General features: G+C 38.4%; 1 protein-coding gene across 3 annotated transcripts in view; it reads right to left on the bottom strand.

The window, feature by feature from the left end:
- The window catches only part of PDSS2 (decaprenyl diphosphate synthase subunit 2), a 285,207-nt gene extending 277,277 nt beyond the window's left edge, over window positions 1-7,930 (bottom strand). For all 3 annotated transcript variants that reach the window (XM_007190653.2, XM_007190652.3, XM_057527999.1), the window contains exon 1: window positions 7,369-7,930. In XM_007190653.2, the coding sequence (XP_007190715.1) occupies window positions 7,369-7,649 (281 nt within the window). In that variant the 5' untranslated portion in view covers window positions 7,650-7,930. The remainder of the gene's footprint in view (window positions 1-7,368) is intronic.
- Window positions 7,931-22,841: the final 14,911 nt, after the last annotated feature.

The raw sequence follows: 22,841 nt of genomic DNA, 5'->3' as shown, positions 1-22,841 counted from the left end.
TTTGGCTGCATTGGGTCTTCTTTGCTGCACACGGGCTTTCTCTAGTTGAGGCGAGTGGGGGCTACTCTGTTGCGGTGCACGGGCTTCTCATTGCGGTGGCTTCTCTTGTTGCGGAGCACGAGCTCTAGGCGCGCGGGCTTCAGTAGTTGTGGCTCACGGGCTCTAGAGCGCACGCTCAGTAGTTGTGGCGCACGGGCTTAGTTGCTCCGCAGCACGTGGGATCTTCCCGGACCAGGGCTCGAACCCATGTCCCCTGCATTGGCAGGAGGATTCTTAACCACTGTGCCACCAGGGAAGCCCCCTCCAGTATACTTTAAATCATCCCTAGATTACTTATAATACCTAATACAATGTAAATATCATGTAAATAGTAGTAAATACAATGTAAATGTTATATATAAATAGTTGCCTGGCTCAGCAAATTCAAGTTTTGCTTTTGGGGAATTTTTTCCCCCAAATATTCTCTATCTATGGTTGGCTGAATCCACAGACACAGAACTTGTGGTTAAGGACTGACTGTATAAAGAGTCCTTATGTATCTTTCATCCAGCTTCCCCCAATATATAGCTGTAGTACAATATCAAAACCTAAAAATTAACATTGGTATATTATTGTTAACAAAACTACAGACCTTATTCCATTTTCAGCACTTTTTAAAAACCTGCATTCATTTGTGTGTAGGTATATACTGTTCTACACAACTTTATACCATGTATAGATTCATGTACCTACCACCAAAATCACAATACTAAACTGTTCCATCACCACAATATACTCCTTTGTATTTACACTCCTCCCTGTTCCCCACACTGTTTCTGACTTAGTAGCCACTAATCTGTTCTCCATCTCTATAGTTTTGTCATTTTGAAAATGTGGTATAAATGGAATCATACTTTTGAAATTGACTTTTTCCTTAGTTGTGGTAAAATACACATAAAATTTACCATCTTAGCTATTTTTAAGTATACAGTTCGGTAGTGTTAAGTATATTCACATTAATAGTTCATTTCTTTTCATTGTTGAGTAGTATTCCATTGTATGGTTGTACCACAGTTTGCTCAACCATTCACCTTTGAATGACATATGGGTTGTTTCCAGTTTTTGGCTGTTACAAATAAGGTTGCTACAAGCATTCATGATAGGTTTTGATATGAGTTATTATTTCTCTGGGATAAATGCTCACAAGTGTGATAGCTGGGTTGTATGTTGTGTATGTTTAATTTTATAAAAAATTTTTACCATTTTTACATTCCCATCAGCAATGTATGAGAAATCTAGTTTCTCACCAGGACTTCAGATTGTTTTTATTTTAGCCATTCTAATAGGTTTGTAGTGGTATCTCATCATGGTTTTTTGTTTTTTTTTTAAAGAAATTCACGGTCTTTTATTTATTTATTTATTTATTTATGACTGTGTTGAGTCTTCGTTTCTGTGCGAGGGCTTTCTCTAGTTGCGGCAAGTGGGGACCACTCTTCATCGCGGTGCGCGGGCCTCTCACCATCACGGCCTCTCTTGTTGCGGAGCACAGGCTCCAGACGCGCAGGCTCAGTAATTGTGGCTCACGGGCCTAGTTGCTCCGCGGCATGTGGGATCTTCCCAGACCAGGGCTCGAACCCGTGTCCCCTGCATTGGCAGGCAGATTCTCAACCACTGCGCCACCAGGGAAGCCCCATCTCATCATGGTTTTAACTTACATTTTTCTAATGGCTAATAATGTTGAACAACTTTTCATATGCTTACTTGCCATCTTTATAGGCTCTTTTCGCCCATTTCCTAATTGTATTATTTGTTCTCTTACCACTGAGTTTAGAGAGTTCTTTACATATTCTGGATACAGGTCCTTCTTCAGATAGTGATTTGCAAATGTTTTCTCCCTGTGGCTAATCTTTTCATCCTATTACAAGGTCTTTTTGCAGAGCAAAGTTTTCAATTTTGATGAAGTCCAATTATTAATTTTTTTCTTTAATGAACTGCATTTTTGGTTTCATGTCTAAGAACTGTTTACCTAGCCCTAGGTCCCCAAAATGTTCTCCTACGTTTTCTTAAGTTTTATAGTTTTACATTTCACATTTAATTCCATTTTACATAGCCTTTTTTTTTTAATATGGTGTGAGGTTTAGGTCAAGGTTCATTTTCTTGCCTATACTGTCCAATTGTTCCAGCACCATTTGTTGAAAAGACTATTCTCCCTCCATTGAATTGCTTTTGCACCTTTGTCAAAAATCAATTGGATATATTTGTGTTGATCTATTTCTGAGTTCTCTATTCTGTTCCCTCAATCTGTCTATTCCTCTGCCAATACAACACTGTCTTGATCAATTAAGCTTAACATAAGGTAGAATGACTCCTCCCACTTTCTTCTTTGTTTTTTTTCAATATTGTTTTAGCTATTCTAGCTCCATTCATGCTGTTCATTTTAGTTTACTGTACTGCTTATTCTTGCTTTTAAGGTCCTCCCTATGCCTAGTAGAGGTATTACAGCCTGAGAAAGAAAGAAGAAAAAAGAATCAAGAAGAAAAAAAATTGTAATATAGTACCACCGCTCTAAAACACCACCCATGTAATTTCTATCCATCTATCCCAATCACGTCCTAGTTTCTTCATGAAAGGTTCTCTACTATTCCAGCCACTTTATTTTTTTAATTTTTGTTACTGAGGTATAGTTAATGTACAATAGTGTATGTTTCAGGTGTACAACATAGTGAATCACAATTTTTAAAGGTTATACCCCATTCACAGCTATTATAAAATATTGGCTATATTCCCTGTGTTATACAACATATTCTTGTAGCTTATTTGTTTTATACATAGTAGTTTGTACCTCTTAATCCCCTACTCCTATCTTGCCCCTCCCCCTTCCATCTTCTTACTAGTAACCACCAGATTGTTCTCTGTACCTGTGAATTTGTTTCTTTTTTGTTATATTCACTAGATTGTTTTATATTTTATTCCACATATAAGTAATATCATACAGGGTTTACCTTTCACCAGGCCACTTCAGTATCTCTAAATGTAATAGCTAATATATCTCTACTACTCATTAGTAACAAGTCATTTCCCTCCTTCTGATATTTGTAAACATATTTGTGTCCAACACAATGTCTACTCTCAAAGGACATGGTCCATGTTTTAGAATTCTTTATATTCCTCCATAAGCTTTAATAAACATTGAATTAAGGATTATTTATCTAATTGGAACTTACAACACAGAGAAACTAGAACATCTAGAAGAACAAGAGTAAAAAATTAGCTAATTGCTACATTGTTCCTAGTAATAAGATCATTATCTCACTAAATCTCAAGATTTTAAATTTAATCTCATTTCTCAATTAAATTGTTATAAAAATATAGTTCTAGGCTTTTTTCCCTTTTCTTGATGAGATAACTTAGGTAAAGAAAGAGAAGGTAGTGAATACTGAATTATGGTGATTTCCTTTTTTTCTCCTCCTGTTTGCCAAAAATGCCAAAAAATACATCTAAATTTTAGGGCCATATGATTCACCCCTAATATATCAATACCATGTATATCTACCCAAAAAGTAAAATGACCCAAGGGATTAGAATACTGATTTAAGTAAATAATGTAAAATGTAAAATGGAACTAGTAAAAGAATTTACCAAATCCAATTTCCTACTGTTCTAACTATATTAACTATATGGGGTATTTGTGTCCTTTGGATAGCATACTGAGAGGCTCTCTCTCTTAATTATCAATGCTTTGCTCACAAGATTTCGACAAAGTAAGGTGCAGTATGTGAAACAATATAGCTGCTTAATCTACGTTTTTAGCTATAATTTACAGTAACCACAATCTGCCTACCCTATGGATCAAATGCCTGCTTCTCTGCTAAAACAGATATATGCACGACCCCTTCCCCAAAAGTTTTTTGTTCATTAGCTGCCTGTGAGTTTAGACTGTTTAAATAATTTAAATAAATGTAATAAAACTATATGCAGATTAGCTCCTCCTTTTCTTACAAAATAATCTATATATGTTACTACAACTTTGCTGAAACTTATTATTTTGTTCCTCTTCAATTCTTTCACTGTAATATGGGACTAGGCAGGCAGGGTAGGCTACATACAGTCAGGGAAGTTTCAGAGCCATCAGTCTTACAAGCTTTCATCTAGTGTGTCTCTGGTGCCCTCAGAAGGAATCTTCTCTAAGACCCCAACTGATGCTCTGACAATTAAGTAGATGAACTGCAATTCTCAGAATACATACATTAATAAGGCTCTTTCCAGTTCTGCCCTTTTCACTTCAACACTTTATTACAGAGACTACAATATGCATCTGCACAACGTAATATACAGTCCAGGGGGTTTGGAGCCAGGAACCCCCATGGATATCAAAATCCAAGGATGCTCAAGTCCCTCATACAAAATGGCATAGTATTTGCATATAACCCAAGGCACATCCTCCCCTATACTTTAAATCATCTCTAGATTACCTACAATACCTAATACAATGTAAATTCTATGTAAATAGTTGTAAATACAATGTTAATGCTATAAAAATAGTTGCTGGTGCACAGCAAATTCAAGTTTTGTTTTTTGGAACTTTCTGAAATTTTTCTTCCCCTGCATATTTTTGATCCACACTTGGTTCAATCTGTGGTTGTGGAACCTACAGATCCGGAGGGCTGGCTGTACTACAACCTCCACCGCTAACACTATCATTCCCATTACATACAGAAAAACCCACTATTTGATTAGCAAAAATGAAGACACTTCATGGTTCGTGTGTTGTGAGAACACAGAGTAACCTGAACTCAGACACTGCTAGTGAGAATGTACACTGGTACAACCACTTTGGAAAACAATTTACTGTCTCCTAAAGCTGAACACATGTGCACACACGCCTTTATTCTCTCAAGACAAGTACACCAGGAGACGCGTGCTGCATATTCACAGCAGCACTTTTCATAGCACCAAAAACTGCAAACAACCCAAATGCTGATCGAAAGAAGACTGTGGTATATTTACACAGTAGGATTTTACACACCAGTGAAAAACTAATGAAGTATAGTTAAACATAACAGGGATAAATCTTAGAAACAATGATGAATTTAAAAGCAAGTCATAAAGGACTGCATGCAATAAACTAGTATATTTATAAATTTCAAAAATGAGCAAAATTAAACACATTACTATTTAAGGAAACACTCGTGTAATTTTATGAGGAAAAATAAACACAAAACTCAGTATAGTGGGGATCAGGGAGGTGGACCAGTGAAGAGAGAAGGTTCAATAGGATTGATAAAGTTACACTTCTTCAATTGGGTGGTAAGCTCATTCGTTTCATTATTAAGCTTTAAAATATATATGTATGTGTGTTTTGAGTGTGTATCATCTAGAATCTCTGGTGAACTAACATTCCAGCTTCAGGACAAGTTTAGCCTACTCATAAAATGACAGTCCTGATAACTGGGAATGATGCCAAGAAATAAAATCACTCTACTATTGCTATTTGGTAACTAGTAACAAAGAAATAGCAAGTGTCTCATAAAAAATTAAAGCAAGAGGATGGGCAAGGGAAGTGAGGGTGGCTATAGAAGGGCAACGTGAGGGATCCTTGTAGTGATGGAAACGTTCTGCATCTTGACTGTATCAGTGTCAGTATTCTGCTTGGGGGGAAAACTGCATAAAGGGTACATTGGCTCTCTCTGCATTATTTCTTCCAACTGCATGTGAATCTCCAATTATTTCAAAAGTTTTTTTTTGTTTTTTTTTTAAAGAAAACATTTTAAAAAAAGATAATTTTTGTCCAGGATTTCTCCACCTTGGTACTACTGACATCTTGGTGCACCTAATTCTTCATTGTAGGGGGCTGTCCTGGGCATTGTAGGGTGTTTAACAACATCCCTGGCCTCTACCTACTAAACACCAATGTTCCCTAGTGGGCAGACTGCGCCATTTGAGAACCAATGCTCTAGTCATAAAAGTGAAGAACTGTGGAAATATTCTCAATTGAAGGAGACTAAAGAGACATGACAACTAAAGTAATACCTCATCTTAGGCTGGATCCTGTACTAAAGAGGAAAGAATGCTATAAAAAAAAACATTATTGGGTCAATTAACAAAAGTGGACTATCAATGGTAGGTTAAATAAAAGTACTGTATCAACATTAAAAGTAAATTGATTAATGTAGTTATGTAAAGAATATCCCTATGGGGCTTCCCTGGTGGCGCAGTGGTTGAGAATCTGCCTGCCAATGCAGGGGACGCGAGTTCGAGCCCTGGTCTGGGAAGATCCCACATGCCGCGGAGCAACTCGGCCCGTGAGCCACAATTACTGAGCCTGCGTGTCTGGAGCCTGTGCTCAGCAACGAGAGGCCGCGTTAGTGAGAGGCCCACGCACCGCGATGAAGAGTGGCCCCCGCTTGCCACAACTAGAGAAAGCCCTCGCACAGAAACGAAGACCCAACACAGCCATACATACATACATACATACATAAAAAGAATGTAAGCAGACAAGAATAGCATTAAAAAATAAAAAATTAAAAATTAAAAAAAAAATCTGAAAAGTTTAAAAAAAAAAAAAAAAAAGAATATCCCTATGCTTATGAAATGAAGTACCTGGAGGTAAAGGACCATGACATATGCAATGTACCCCAAAATGATTCAGGAAAAATATATCTGTGTGTGTGTGTATGTATTTTGTTTACATATACATGTGAATAGTATACGTATATATGTATACCATAGGTGAATATGATTATAAAGTACGTTCTTTGTATTATTTTTATTCCTGCAAATCTTCAGTATGTTTGAAATTATTTATTAATAAAAAGGTGGAGTTTTTAAAAATGGAATCAAAAGTTGTGGTCCTTAAAGTCCTAATGGCAGGTTTCACAGTAGTAGTTCAGCATAAGTGATAAAAATCCCGAGGGGAAAATGACTACTGACTAGATAAATTCCTACTTCAAGCCTGAGACAAACGTTGCAAGTAACTAATTTTCGTCCTATCTCCCCCTCCCCATTCTTTCTAGAGGTGACCTCTCGAATAATGCGGAACCGAAAATAAACCTATCCCACTTTAAAAGACCATTTCTAGGAAGTGACTCAAACCCACATCCCTACTCGATTTCTCCACAAATCATTGAGGCAACTTCACCTTAAGTAGTTAAGAGGCAAAAAACGCGAAAAGCGCACGTGTTCTCATTCTTCCTCCGCAAACAGAGTTAGTAAGTTAAGGTGAGTAGACTAGAGAAGACACAACATCGAATGCCTAGAATGGCTGAGGAAAGGAAGAGGTAAAAAGGGATAAGCAGGCAGTCAGTCTGAGAGAGGGAGGAAAGGGTGTACAGGCCAGGAAAAAGAACCCAAGTGGGTGCGAGTGTGTCAGGGCGAGAGGGAGTAGCTCACCTGGCTGTGGTAAGCAGAGGGTGCTGAGTCCCCACCAGCTTCCGCACCTGCATAGCGATGTTGCTGAGCTCGTCGCTCAGCAGGCAGCGGAGGCTCATGAAGGACGTGGGGTAGCCCACGATCTTCTCCGCCTCTGACACCACTTGGTTCCAGTGGGCCGGGGACCTGGAGGACTGACCACGCCAGGAGACCACCGAGGAGATGGTGTCGAGGGGGCCACGCCGGGGGCCCGAGGCCCCGAGATAACAGGGCAAGCGCAAAAGCAGCTGCCGAAGGCTCATAGTTTGAGTCTGGGGGTGTCAGGGACTTGAGGGTGTCCGGTAGTGGCGCGGAAAACAAGCTAGGGGCAGATGAGGAACTTGCGGTAACTAGAAGGAAGCAGCGATTCTTGACCCTCAGAGGAGGGTGGGTTTCTGGAGCCGTGACCAGAAACGAGCTTTAACAGCAGCTTTCTGCAGCCTGGGTTAGACAGACAACAGCCCCAAGTCAGCGCTGCCCACGGCCATCTAGGGTAGCATCCACAGCACTGCCTAAGTGGGGAACGCCATATTGGGAGCGTCAAACGCGGCTTGCCGTAAAGACGGAGGCGGGCTGTTCTGCGGCAAAGAATTTTTTCCTACTTTACGGCGCAGCCGTGAACGGCCCGAAGGGGCGGGGCTTTGGAGATGAACCCCGGAAGGCGAGGTAGGATGAAAGCGTCAGCCCCTCCCACTTTCTCGTCCCGGCCTGCGAGGACAGAGGGTGATAGAGATCGGGGTGTGGGCCCCGAGTGGTGCCCCAGCCCCTTGAATCTGGGACGTGTCTGATTCGTCGTAGGATGCCCAGCGCAGAGTGGGCACGCATAAATATGTGTCGTGAACGAGGGTCGGTGTCTAGTAATGGTCTTTTCGCGGCCCCCAGCCCTCCGGAAGGAAGTGCTCGGGCGGAGGCGCCAGCTCCTCTGGGAAGCCATCCGCCGCCAAGCCCTGGCAGTGGTGGTGGACTGGCGTGAGAGCCGTCTGTCGGACTGTGGGGCTTCAGGAGCTGTGGGCCACGGCTCATGTGGAGTGAGGTGGGAGGCAGAATCCGGACGTGGGGCTGAGTGCTCGTGAACTCTGCTCCCAACCTAGGAAAGGTGGCGTGGCCCCAAAGAAAGGGTTTTTTTTGTTTTTTATTTCCCCAGGGTCTGTCCTCATTTCTTGTCTCTGGCCGCCTCACTGAGCCTCAGTTCCCATGTGTACAGCTCAGGCAGAACCCCGAAAGGGTGCAGAGAGGCACTTCTAGAAGGAAGCTCCGCCCACCATCGAGAATCCAAAACTACCACTGACTCCAGTGCTTCCACTTACAGCTCATGTATTAGTTCATTTAATCCTCAAAACAACCCCGTTAAGTAGATAATATTAGTATTCTCCGTGTTTCATATGAGGAAACTGAGGCACAGCCAAGTCGTGTAAATTGCCTAAGGCCACACTAGGCAGGAAAGTAAACCCAGGTAATCTGGTTTCTGAATCCATGTTCTTAGCTACAACATTACTGTCTAAGTAACAGGTTACCAACCACTTCTCATTGTTGTCAGTGTGGTCCTGTAATGCTACCTATTCTTTATTATGTATGTCTAGCATCCTGACCCTCTTCTCATCACCCAAAACAAGTGTTAACAAACCCTTGTTAATAATAAATATATATTACTGAGTTTTACACCCTAAAAAAATAGCTTGTAAAACTCTCTTTAACTTTCAAAATCCTTTCAAATTCATGATTGATATTTTTAAAATTAGCATCATGCCTAATACTGGACTAGATTCGGGCTACATAAAAAATTCAGACTTAAAAACGGGCAAATTAAGGAGTAATTATTCACTTTGTACAGAAGATGCTTTCTCTAAAAAGGTTTAGCCTCAGACTCCCTTTGAATAGCAAATTTCCCTCGTGATTTAACAATCCAATTTTATTTCCAGAAATTCAGTTTAGGCATAACTTTTCAAGGGTACGTTTTAGATAAAGTGAATTATGCTCATAAGTATTAAAAACAGTCTGGCCCGGGCTTCCCTGGTGGCGCAGTGGTTGAGAATCTGCCTGCCAATGCAGGGGACACGGGTTCGAGCCCTGGTCTGGGAAGGTCCCATATGCCGCGGAGCGACTAGGCCCGTGAGCCACAATTGCTGAGCCTGCGCGTCTGGAGCCTGTGCTCCGCAACAAGAGAGGCCGTGACAGTGAGAGGCCCGCGCACCGCGATGAAGAGTGGCCCCCGCTTGCCGCAACTAGAGAAAGCCCTCGCACAGAAACGAAGACCCAACACAGCCATAAATAAATAAATAAATAAATAAATAAATAATTAAAAAAAAAAAAAAAAAAAAACAGTCTGGCCCAATAAATAAATAAGGCAGGCCGAAGTTCAAAAACAATTCCTGTGAAAGCGATAACACACTCCCGGCAATAAAATTCAGGTCTGTTCTAGATGAAAATAAATGTGGAGAGTGAGATACCTTACCATTCTAAAAAGTTCCAAGGCCTGAGCTGGGTTATCCAAGGTGAAAGAAGTCATGAAAAAAAGGAAGGGAGATAAGGACTGAATGTGATATATTGTGCACCTGAGGCTGTTTCTTTAGCAGCGTGGTACTTTAAGACTAACTTTTCATGCAATTTCCTTAATACCAATTCACAGCGTGTACTTTAGTTTCTCCACAGAAGCCAAGTGCATTATTCTCTGGTCATACTCTATTAACCAAGTTTTTGATTATTCATGGGACTTTTAGTCCCATTTACTTTAAATAAATAGCACTTTCCTTTATTCTTAGAGTTAAAAGGTTGCATTATACCTAATGATAATCAGTTTTTAGAAGGTTAAAATGGTATTTATTATTCAATCTTCCAGATAAATACATAACTCCTTAGAGTCTGACTAAAGAGATATCTGAATTGCTAGTGACTTCTGGAGGTGCAGAGAGGGAGAATCTGTGACTCTGCCCTTCCTCTGTCACTGATAATAGTCATTTTGAGGATGTCTGTAAATGTGTGCATAAAGAAAGAATACAGCAGGGTTCCTTACCTTGGCATTAATGACATTTTGGAGCAAATAATCCTTTGTTATGGTAGGCAGGGGGCCGGGGGTGAAGGCTGTCCTGTGCATAGTAGATGTTTTGCAGCATCCCTGGCTTCTACTCACTAGATGCCAGTAGTACCCCTCTCCAACCAGATTTGTCTGAGGACCTGGCCAAATGTCCTCTGGGGGGCAAAATCGCCCATAAGAATACAGGGAAATGGGAGATGCTGAAAGAAAAAAATTCCCATCCATGACATTTACTCCTACAAAGCAGCAGAAGAAGAGGTCCTGGGTGTGAGCAGCCCTGCAGATTAGAGAGTAGTCACTCTACAATCTGTGGAGACCTCCAGCCATACACAGGGACATCTTCTCCTTGGCATTGGGATTGTTCTGGAGACAGAAAGCTGACAAAAGATGGTCACAGTTCCTCCTTCACCTTTCTCAGGATCCTGAAGCTGGTAAAGTACTAGTGGACTCCACTTGCTGCCCTCTCTGCATTCTGCTGACCTTAGAAAGAAGTGAGGTCTTATTTGATGTCCTTTTCTTTGGCCAGAAACTCGAACCAGCCTTTGGAAATACAAGGTCTTAACACGGATGGTGTATGCTTTGGGCTTTGGCATTTCCATGATTAGGTGAGTGGAAATAGATAGGGATACTGCAGCCACCCTCCTATCACCCTCAGAACAATCACCTATTGTTTATGCTAAGAGAGTTCTTCCAAAAGTAGATGAAAGCATGGCATATATCTTGGGGCAGAATGATAAAAGGAGGCAATTAATCTGATTAGCAAAAATCCAAAAGTTTGACCACCTACTGGGTTGGCAGGCTAGAGAACAGGGATGGTACATATTACCAGTAAGAATGTAAAATGCTGTGTAAACAGCACCTATGGAAGGGAATTTGGTAATCCCTAGCAAAATTACATATACGTTTATATACTTTGTGTAATTACAATATACATTTGACCCAGAAATCCCAATTCCAGAAATCCTTCCCAAAATATAAAATGACTTATGCACGAGGTTATTCACTGCAATATTATTTGTAATAGCAAAAGACTGGAAACAAACCAAATAACCATAAATAGGGGACTAGTTGAATAAACTGGGGTAGATCCATACAATGAAACACTATGCAGCTCTGAAAAAGAATGAGGGCCATCTCCAGAAAATATGTCTCGTATATCTCCAGAAAATATGTCAGCTTTAAACAACAACAAAAGCACAACCAAGGTGCAGAACAGTATAGTATGCTTTTTTGTAAGATAGGTGAACTACAAATATATATTTGTATACATTTGGGAGGGGGGAAAACAGGTGGAAAGGACAGGCATGGAAGCAAAGTACTCTGATGAATATACCTTGACTATATAGTTTTGACTTTAGAATCATATATATATATTTTACATATTCAAAATAATTTTAAACTCAAAAGAAAAATGTGATTCCTAAAATTTGAAAACAACTGAAGCAAATTACCTAACTGTATATTAAGTTGGTGGTATAATTGCACCAAGTAATTAATTTAATGACTTTAGAAAATACTGTTTTCACTGTACATTCACAGAGGAATATGCTCTCAGGATAAATAGATTTACAAAGAAGTCTTAAACTTCATTCAGTGTCTTATTGCTAGTAGAAATATAGATATTATTACTTTCAAACTATTCTTGTATATTATAGGTAAAAACCAATATTAGAGTTGTTATGAATGATTTTCAGAGTAAGTAGAATCCATGTAAGATTAAAGGTGAATTGGAAATAGTATGAACTTATGATTTTTCCTTTTGAAAAGTGTTTCTTATAACAAAAACAGACTCACAGATATAGAGAACAGACTTGTGGTTGCCAAGGGGGAGGGGGGTGGGGAAGGGAAGGATTGGGAGTTTAGGATTAGCAGATGTAAGCTATTATATATAGGAATGGATAAACAACAAGGTCCTACTGTATAGCACAGGGAACTATATTCAATATCTTGTAATAAACCGTAATGGAAAAGAATATGAAAAAGAATATATATATCTATATATGTATAACTGAATCACTTCGCTGTACAGCAGAAATTAACATAGTAAATCAATTATACTTCAATAAAATAAATTTTTAAAAAATAAGTAAGTACATTTCAGGAAAAAAAAATGTTTCTTATATTCCAACAAGGAAAATTTTATATTTATTGAAGAAGGAAAAAAACATTTACTTGCTTTATCCCTTGAAAAGTCCTAGAAGTAATGATAATCGTGTACCAATGAGCACCTTTAGTGTTCATACTGTACTTTTAATACATCATTTCCTATTAAAAGGAAGGACGTTCTTTGGAGGAATGACAGATATCAGGTCTGGGGCTAGAAATGTGCATGATGAGCCTGGGACACCCTGTTGTGCCAGAAGCTATTAAAGTCTAAAGTCTAATGGGACAAGTCAAAGGGAAAATGCTATCAGCGTAAAGGAGCTTCTACTGGTTGAAAAAGGGACAATCTGAGCACCAGAAAAGAGTAAGACAACTACAACTGATTGAAATTCATTGATGACATATAAATCTTTTTCATTATTAGACATAACTAATTGAGTATTTGCAATATAATGAAAGAATTGAGCATTTATCCTGCCCTTCCTGCATGAATTACATTTAGTGGTGTCTTAGTCTGGCTTACCCCCTTGAAAGCTGAACCTGAGACAAGGGCTTACTTTTAGGTAGTTTATTTTGGACAGCATTCTCAGGAAACAGCAGCGGATGACTAGGAGAGTGAAACAGGGCAAGTGAATACAAGGGTGTTCTTGAGTTAGTCATCACAGTGGGCAATAAGGCCTTGAGCCTGCAGGGACTCCTTGAGTTGCTATGTAGAATATACTTCATAATTGTCAGCATGATGCAAGAGAGGAGCAGTTATCAACCAGCTTCCACCACCCAGTGGTCCATATTTCCCCCTTGGGACCTTAGCCCCCTCACATTTCTAAGCTGTCCTGTGAGTGCTAGCAGATGTCCCACCTTCATGGAGTCAGAGGAACTCGGGGGTAGAACGTGAGATGTATGAGGAGCGATGCTGTCAGGTTACACCTGCAGGAAGCAGGTTGCTTTAGCAATGGCTGTAGTAGGAGGCGGGCTGAGAGGATGTGAAACTGGGAACAACTGCCTCTTCTAATGTGGTAACCAAATAGCTCAGGCTGGTGAAAGAAAGTTTATAACACAATTCCACTTAATAGAAGGGGAATAAAGGATAGGATTAGGAAATCACCATATTGTAATTCCTTACGAAATAATCAATTCAGGCAACAATCATCAGTAGATGAGAGGTTGGTGGGGAACTTTGCAATGGAGGCCTCAGGCCGACACCACCTGCAACCACTAACCACTAACAGCATCACTAGGAGTGGGGAGTCCACATAGATGTGCCTCCTGGTGTGGTGCATTATGAAGTATATAAAACTACCTATGAAATATTCTTGCCCATATAGTTGAATCTAAATCTCATCAAGCCTGTAGGTCTAACTTCCAATTTTCTAGAAACATAGGAGGGAGATGAACAAGTGAAATAGCTTCACAAGGAAGCAAACAGACCAATCCAGCATGCAAGATATTCTACATCTGACTGAATTTATTCAACAAGGCAAGAGGGTAAAATGGGAACGAGTACAAGGACTCCTCTAAGTTGAAAGGTTTTTAAGGGGCATACCAAACCAAATGTAATGTGTAGACTTTGTTTAAATCCTGATTCTATCAAACCAACCGTAAAAAAGTAAGTTTTGAGACATTTAAAGAAATCTGAGCCATAGTTTTGATATATTAGATATTGCAAAGGAAGTATTAATTTTATGTGTGAGTCTACAAGAAAAATGTCCATATTTTTAAGTGATACATACTAAAGTATATAGGGATAGAATAATGCAGTGTCAGGAACTTGCTTTATGACACTTCAGGAGGGGAAAAAATAGATAAAGCAAGTATGCTAAAATCTAGAAAGTTGTTGATTTAGGATGATGAGTATATGGTATTTGTTATTCAATTTCGTGTGTGATTGAATATTTGCATAATTAAAAAAATTTTAAGAGGCAAGTAAATATCCTCATCCCTTTTTTATAAATGGAAGGAAGTCAAATGAATCGCCCAAAGTCATAAAGCTGGAAAGTGGTAGAGCTAGATTTAAAGCTCATCTCACTCCTTCCCCTGTATCCTGTTGTCTTCAGAACTGAATGCATTTATTTATTTATTTGTTTATTTTCCAGCTTCAGGTACACATAATTGCTTCTTAACACACTTTTATCATTGGTCCATGCATTGTTCTTTTTTATTTTATTATGGTGGTAGGCAGCCTCCAAGATGGTGCCCAGTGACCCCTGCATCCGAATAGTCATACCTTGTGTGGTCTCCTTCCACCTTGTCTCAAGGTTGGTATGTGTGATCAATAGCATGCAGCAAAAGTGATGGTGTGTTAATTCAATATTAGTTTTATGAAAGACATTGCAGCTTCCCTCTTGGTCTCTCTCTTTCTCATATTCTCTCTGTCTCTGTCTGTCTCTTTCTCTCTCTCATTACTTGCTCTGGTGGGGGAAGCCATGTCATGAGCAGTCTTATGAAGAGGCCCATGTATTGAGGAACTGAGCCTTTTGCCAAGAGCCATGTGAATGAGCCATCTTGGAAGCAGATCCTCCAGCTCTTTTAGAGACTGCAGCCCTGACTCACAGCTTTACTGTAACCTCATGAGATACTCTGAGCCAAACCACCCAGCTAAGATGCACCCAGATGCCTGACCCAAGGAACTATGTGAAATAACAAATATTGTTTTAAGTTGCTAAATTATAGGATAATTTGTTATGCTACAATTAAAAAACTATAAATCCATTATAAATTATAATTATATAATTCATAATTATAAATCTTTGTAAAATATATATATAGTGAACCCACCACCAGCACAAGCACTAGAATATTGACAATAGCTTACTTCTGATAGTGTGGCCTTCCTCCATCCCATTTTCCTTACTTCCTAATCCAAGGTTATCTTTATCCTTAATTTGTATTTATCATTCCCATGATTTCTAAGACACGCAGTTTAATACTATATGTATTCCTAAAAGGTATATTGTTTAGTTTGTTATTTTTAGCTTAAAAAGGAGATCCCATGCTAGATGTAATTTTCTGTGACCTTTTTTATTAACTCAACATTATTTTCCTGAGATTCACCCATATTGATGTTTATAGTGGCAGTTCATTTGTTTTGACTGCTGTTTAATATCCATACCACACTTTATCCCTTCTCCTGTCAATGGACATTTGGATTGCTTCCAGATGGTTTTTTTTTTTTTCTGTTACAACAATGTTGCCATGAAGAGGTTTACAAATGCCTCCAGGTTCACATGCTAAGAGTTTACATCTAGCATTGGAATTACTGGGTTGTAGGATATGTGAATATTCAACTATAATAGATAATGCCAAACAGCTTTCAAAAGTAGCTTTTCCAATTTACACTTCCACCAGCTATTTACGAGAGATCCTGTTGATCACTCCCTCTCAACATTTGATATTGTCAGACTTCTTAAAATTTCCAACAAATGGGTATAAAATGGAATCTCATTACAGCAGGAATCTGCATTTCCCACATCACTGAATGTCCTCTCCATCTTACAGATTAACCTTCAAAGATGATGTGGGAGAGTATATATGACTATAACTCTTCATTTTAATTTTCCTTCTCAAATCCTCCCCATGTTCACATGTTCTTTCTTGACATCTTCTAATGTTCTGAGTGTTTTACCTTAGAACAACTGTAATTAGGGAGGAAATGGACCAAGACGGCTCTCCTTTTTTCCTAGTTTCTCTCCCTACAGAACAGCAACCTGGAATTGACTAGCAATGCTGCTAGTTAATGTCACACTAGGATTAGCTCAGTGGGTGGGGGAAAAACTTGGTCCTTTTCTTTTACAAAGACTCCTTCCAGGAGACTATTTTCTTTTAGGAACTTGAAATGGAAAAAAAAAAATCTGCTGAGACGGTTTTTACTTGAACAGGTTAGCAACACCATACTGAGAGCTCTGCCGCGCTTGCTCCCACTGCTTTGGTTTCCATCTCTAACTTTGTTTCCTGCCCCTGGGCGCTCTCCTCCCTTTCTTGGAAACCCAGCTTAATTTTCAAAGGATGTTTGTAAAGTTTATCTGTATTTCTGGATGTCTATAGTAGAGACGTTTTCTGTTCTCTAATTTACCATAAAGGTCTGTTCTGGAAGTTTCCACCCTCGTTGTCCTCTCTTTCTCTTTTCCTTCCCTTAAAAAAAAATTAAACTTTTTATTTTGGAGTAAATTTAAATTTACAGAAAAGTTGAAAAAAAAATGGCTAGTAGTCTGAGTTCTACAGTTCTGTTCTGAATCACTGTATGATCATAGGCTAGTCATTAATGCTTCTAAGTTTAAGATTACTAATCTGTAAAACAAAAGTAAATGATCTCTGAGGTCCAGTTAAGTATCAAAATGTTTTTATTCTATGACTGAAATTAACTAGTAGACTAATCTGGTCCTTATGGTCATTTCAGTCTTTCTCTGTCTCTCTGATCCAAACAACACAATTGATCTTGGCATTAACATAGGTTGTAACACGAGGCCCATAAGGAAGATTTCAGAGAGGACCCTATCATTCTTCTTTAATTGTTCTGTTTGTCATTGCATCCCCACTCTTAATACAGTGTCTGCTGAAGAATAGACACCACATAAATATTTGTTGGTCAGTTGAATGAATACTGAATGAATGAGCTGGGCCTTTATTCTCCATTCCTATCTTTACTCCATCATCACACTCAAGTTCAGAAGTTATTTTAGTTGTATTTTATTTATGATAAGATCAGTAAACCCAGAGCAAAGAATGTCTCCATGACTACAAATTCAGCTAGTTCTCCATTGCCACTTAAACATTTCCCATGAAGACGAAAAAGTCACCATAACTAACTGAATCAAAATCTCTGGACTTGAGGACCAGGTATCAGTATTTTTCAGATACTCCTCAGGAGATTCTAATATGCAGCCAGGGTTGAGAATAACTATTCTAGAAAAATGATAATCTAACCATTTTTACTATTATTTCTTGTTGGTTCTCTCTCTCTCTCATTCTCTCTCTCCCTTCCTATCTACTTTCCTTATTTTCTTTCTTTTTTAAGAAAAATAAATATATAGGTCAGACTTCATTCCCTAAGGTTCTAGAGAAATTGTGATAGAATTCTACATGTAGAAAAATCCTCCTTTTGTTGCATAGAATGCATACATAGATAACATCAGGCAGAAGGGGGTCAAGACATACTGCATTTATTATACATAGAAAGGTTGACAACTTCAAATTATAGAGTTGTCAAGGCATCTTATCAGTAACTGCTGCCCTGTAGTAATAAATATAACTCCTAAATTACCTGAAAATATTTCCTCTGTCTTAAAATGCAGCTTTCTTCTAAAATTGGAAAATGGAAAATTCAAGGATGGATGTATCTATGGATGAACAATCAAATAAGTATGGTCAGTTAATTCCAAAAAATCACTTTTCACAAATTTACTGAAACAACTCAGTCAAGCCATTCTTTTCATAAGTTCAATGACCAAGTCAACTAAATAAGTCAATCTGAAGCCCCATGTAGACTCACACTAATTCTTATCTAGAAATAGCTATTCAAAGTCCCCCAAATTAAAGTCATCATATGCAAAGGCTATTATGGTGTGGCCCATAGATAAATATATCTTTAAAAACTATTTTTTCCCAAATAAAGATAATGTGTCTGAAATGAGAGGGAGAAAGAGAAAGAGATTCCATTATTAAACCTGGAAATATGGAAGCAGTGGTATCAACTTGCTGGGCTGAAGAAAATCTGTGAAAGACCATCTGAGATCAGATGATTAGGAAAAAATCATGTAAGGTCATTTCCCAACAGCTGACATCCACATAAAAGAGATGTCATTGTCAACTACTATGGTGTCAGAGCTCTTTCTCAAAAGTACCCTGGTTTAAATCAATCAGAAGAGCTCGCTGTGATGTTTTCTGTTCTTTGAAATCATGCTATAAGCAAACATCTGTAATAAATATGTTTGAGTATTATAGGGCTGGTATGACCACGTTGGTAGTAATAGGTTTGAAGTGCATAACAAAATAAAAGGAACATGCTGATGTCAAAGGGAGTAAGAGTTGCTTTATTTTTCTAAGAATAAGAGAGACTGGGTCCCCAAAGTCTAAACAAAGAACAACTCTACAAGACACTCTTTCCATGGAGAGTGACAGAGCTTGGTGATGAAGGGATCAAACACAAGAGGCAGATTCCCTGCATTTGAATCCCAGCCTTACTATTAACCAATAGTGCAAAACTGGGCAAATTATGTAATTTACTCTCAGTGCTGTGGTTTTCTTAGTTGTAAAATGGGAAGAACAATATTACCTATATTAATGGGTAATTTTGAATATTAGCATGAGTTCATAAAGTACCTAGATCAGTGCCTGGCAAATCGGAAGCTTACATCACAAACCCGCATCGTTCTCCACTATTCAACCATAGGTCCTCCTGACTTCAAATCAGTAAAAAATATAGATATAAAGTGGTTTCGTTTCTTATACTTCTAGGAGAATGGCTATTTTTAACTCCAGAACAAATCATACAATTTACCCACATAGCATACACATGTACGTACAAAAGACAATTGAAATGCTGTGTTGCTTGTGAATATTATGGTGATGTGTTCTTTTAAGGATGTTGCAAGTTATAGGGCTTAGAACTTACTTTATTTTAGGTAGAAATCCATTCACTTTTGAAGCCCTCTTTTGAATTATTAGACATCTCTTACAGAGGTCTTTTTGTGATATTTTTAAATGGGTATTTTTTTTTACTTTTTATTACTTTCTATTATAGTTTTAAAACTTTACACAAAAGTAGAAAAAATAGGATAATGAGACCGTATGTACTTATCCAATTTTGGCAGTTATCCACATTTTTCACTCCCCTTCCCAACAGTGCTGGAGTATTTTGAAGTAACTCCCAGATATCATATTTTGCCTCTAAATATTTCAGAATTTATTTACAAGAAATGAAGACTTCCTTTTTAAAAAAGTAATCACAATACAATTGCACCTAACAAAATGACCAAAATTCTTAACATCAAATTGTCTCAAAAATGTCTTTATATGGGTGATTTGTTTAAGTTAAGATCCGAACAATGTGAAACGGGTAGTTTAAGTTGTAGCTATTTGGTTTTATATGTTGGAAGATGTTTCAGCTTCATACTTTTTCTAAAGGGAAATGAATGACCACAGCTGCAATTTGAAGTTGAAATCATCATAATAATAGAGGAGAGAAAGCTAGAGTAAGAAGTGGGAGTCTCTCAGTAGGTTTGGGCTTTACTTGTAATACTGACCCAGGGGTCTATTTCATGACAGTAGATTCTTTTGCTACTGTAGAAAGAAGAAAAACAATTCTTCTAAAGTACTTGTGATATAGGAAGCATATGGAGTTTAAAAAACAGCCTGTCTGTGGGCATTCCAAGACACTGAAGCTGAATGAACTGGTCAACATCTCAATCTTTGAAGTCCCCTGGGCGTAGAACTCTCTCCTGTTTTTCATTTATCCCAGGCTGTAAGAGAGACAGTCTCTTCTTTAAAAATATTTCCAAAGGATTTGTTGGTGATATTTGCACCTTCGTTCTCATATTTTATAATCATGTCTCAGGTTTTTTTTTTCTCTACAGGACTATTTGCATGCCTCTTAAGGCTCGAATCTAATGTTTTTATTGGATCTCATTGTTTTTAATATTGATTTAATATGACTGCCATTGAAGGCCCCAAGCGTTTTTACAAGGAGACACTTTATAATTCCTTTATAGGTTACTTGTAATTATCAGAATAAATGAGATATCCCTTTCAAAGGAGGTGGATAGGAAATAAGTAACAAAGGTAGTATTTATATAGATAAAATGTTAACATATTTGTACGGTGTGGGGGGAATCTAAAAATAAATGAACCCACATCCTTCTGTGGATTCCTACAATATAACCTCTTGCAGCTATGAAAACTAGTGAGAAAATCATCTTTATTGATTAGGAACTCAAAATAGAGTCTCTTATCTTGTGTACTTCTTTTCCTCGGGTCCCATTTTTTATTGTAAAATTACCACTGCTTCTATATTTCTCTTTATAATGCCTTCTGGAGTATGGTTTGTTAAAACTGTATAGAGTGATAGTTAAGATACTAGGCTCTGGAATCAGGCTAGATCTAAATCTTGGTTCTATCACTTCCTAGCTGAATGTCTTTGGGCAAGTCACTTAACCTTTCTATGCTTTGGTTCATTCATCTGTAAAATGGGTGTAAAATACCTATATACCTACCTTATTATAAAATATTTTTGATTATAGTTCAGCAAATATTCACTCCCATCTCCCTTGGGGTATGACCCCCACCCCGCCCCATTGATGTTGGTCTTGGTCATGGAATACTGGTAGAAGTGACAGTGTGCCAGTTCCATGCCTGGCAGCATGTGTTTTCACTTGCCCTTTTGTTCTCCTACCGTCACCATGAGGAGAATATGCCCCAGGTAGCTGTTCTTCCCAAAATAATGAGACACTTATGGAGCAGATCTAACCTAACACGCACCCTGGAGCCAGTCTCCCCTGCCACAGCCTGAAGTAAAGCTGTGCAGCAGAGCTCAGCCTAGATCACCCAAACAACAGCTGGCCTGCAGAGGGATGAAAAAGAGAATAAATGCCTGTTACTGCAAGGTACTGGAATTTGGGGTGGCTGTTACGAAGCATTATTGCAGCAGTAGCTGACTAATACATAAGACTATTGTGAGGAACAACTAAGATAGTTTAGATAAATCATTTAGCCTAGTGCTAGGCATATAGTCAGTGCTCTGCTCAATTAATGTTTACTATTATTATTATTATCATAATCATCACTTTCATTTTTTTTCTGGATAAAAATATCCAAATTATATATTGTGATTAATTTATACATATTCAGTGTTAGACCATATACAGTGAACAATATAGTAGTATATAGTAATATATAGTAGCTGTGTAGTCAGCACCTACACAGCTCCTGGCATTGGCAATAGATGGTGCTTGTTCTGGCAGATGCTGACATCTCTGAAACTCTGTGGCTCATGTGGTTCCACCTCTTCCCTCCTTCAGCCTATTCAGTCTCTTATCTAGTTTGGAGAATATGAAAAACCTGTTTCACAAGCATACATTTAAATATTTTGTCTTATGTTTATGCCAGTGGCTATGAACTCCATTTTTGCTACCTTTGTTCTCTGTTGGCCTCCAAATAATAGAATACTAATATCTAGTGTATGGGCTATGGAGGGGGACAGATAGAGAAGGAAGTCCTCTGAGATATAAGTCAGGAAATTATATGAGGTGTAAGGAGTGGGGACAGATGAGAAGTAATGAAAAGTCCCAGCTTGCCTTTTATTTAGTTTGAACTTTGCTTGCTATATAAATTTTAGTTTCCATTACAGTTAATACCTAAGGTTATACTGTTACATATAATGTGTTAAAAAGAAAAGGTGTGTATCAAGAACTCTCACTAAAAATATGAACTCCACATCATCATGTACATAAAATCAAGTCAACAAATATTTATTGGGCACTTGCAATATATCTTATGCTGATATGGGATAACATATAATACATACCGTATTTTATTGATCCTAAGACACACATTGGTTCACATTTTAACATCTCTGAAACCAACATGCAGCTGACAATTGTTGGTATGCGGTAGGTTAATTGTCATAGCTTTTGTTGTGATTATCGATATCTCATTGGCTTACTATGAAACCTATTTCTTGTTCACATTATGTAGGGCTGTGGGTTGGCTGTGGCTCCACTGGCCTTTGCTCTGGTTGGTTTGACTGGGCTTGGCTTACCTCTGCACAGCGACATATGTCGTTCTAGAATCCAGGTGGAAGGACCAGCCACTTTCTGGGACTATTCTACCATTATCTCACGGTTGAGGGAAGGAGCAAAAGCTGAATCTAACCTCACAAGCACATTTAAAGCTGCCTGGATATGGTCTTTGTCACGTCTATTCACATTCAGTTGGTCAAAGCAAGTCACATGGTCAATCCTGACAATGGAGCAGGGGAAGTGTACTCCACCCACCCTGAGGCTGGGAAGGGGCTGTGGGCACAGAGGAATAATAACGCAATGTACCACAGCAGCGTTTTTTCTTTTTTCATGGTACATAAAACAATGGTGTGTCTCACAATAGTTGGCATCTTAGAGGCAATGTAATACGATAATCTATATTAGGATTTAAGAGAATCTGTTCTTTAGGCATATTATTTTTATGAGCTCGTTTTTACTTTTCTCTAGTTGGGTTTTAAAGGCTAAAGGCAGAGATTCATTTACTGTTTCTGTGTTTCTATTTCCTCATTAAATCAGAACACTTAACAATGAAGGTATAAGAGACTTATTGACATTCTTTTGTTAATCCTGAG

Source organism: Balaenoptera acutorostrata, chromosome 14 (genome assembly GCF_949987535.1).
Source record: "Balaenoptera acutorostrata chromosome 14, mBalAcu1.1, whole genome shotgun sequence".
NCBI lineage: Eukaryota > Metazoa > Chordata > Mammalia > Artiodactyla > Balaenopteridae > Balaenoptera > Balaenoptera acutorostrata.
The sequence above is the reverse complement of the archived record's forward strand: the minus strand, read 5'-3'. Positions and strand labels throughout refer to the sequence as shown.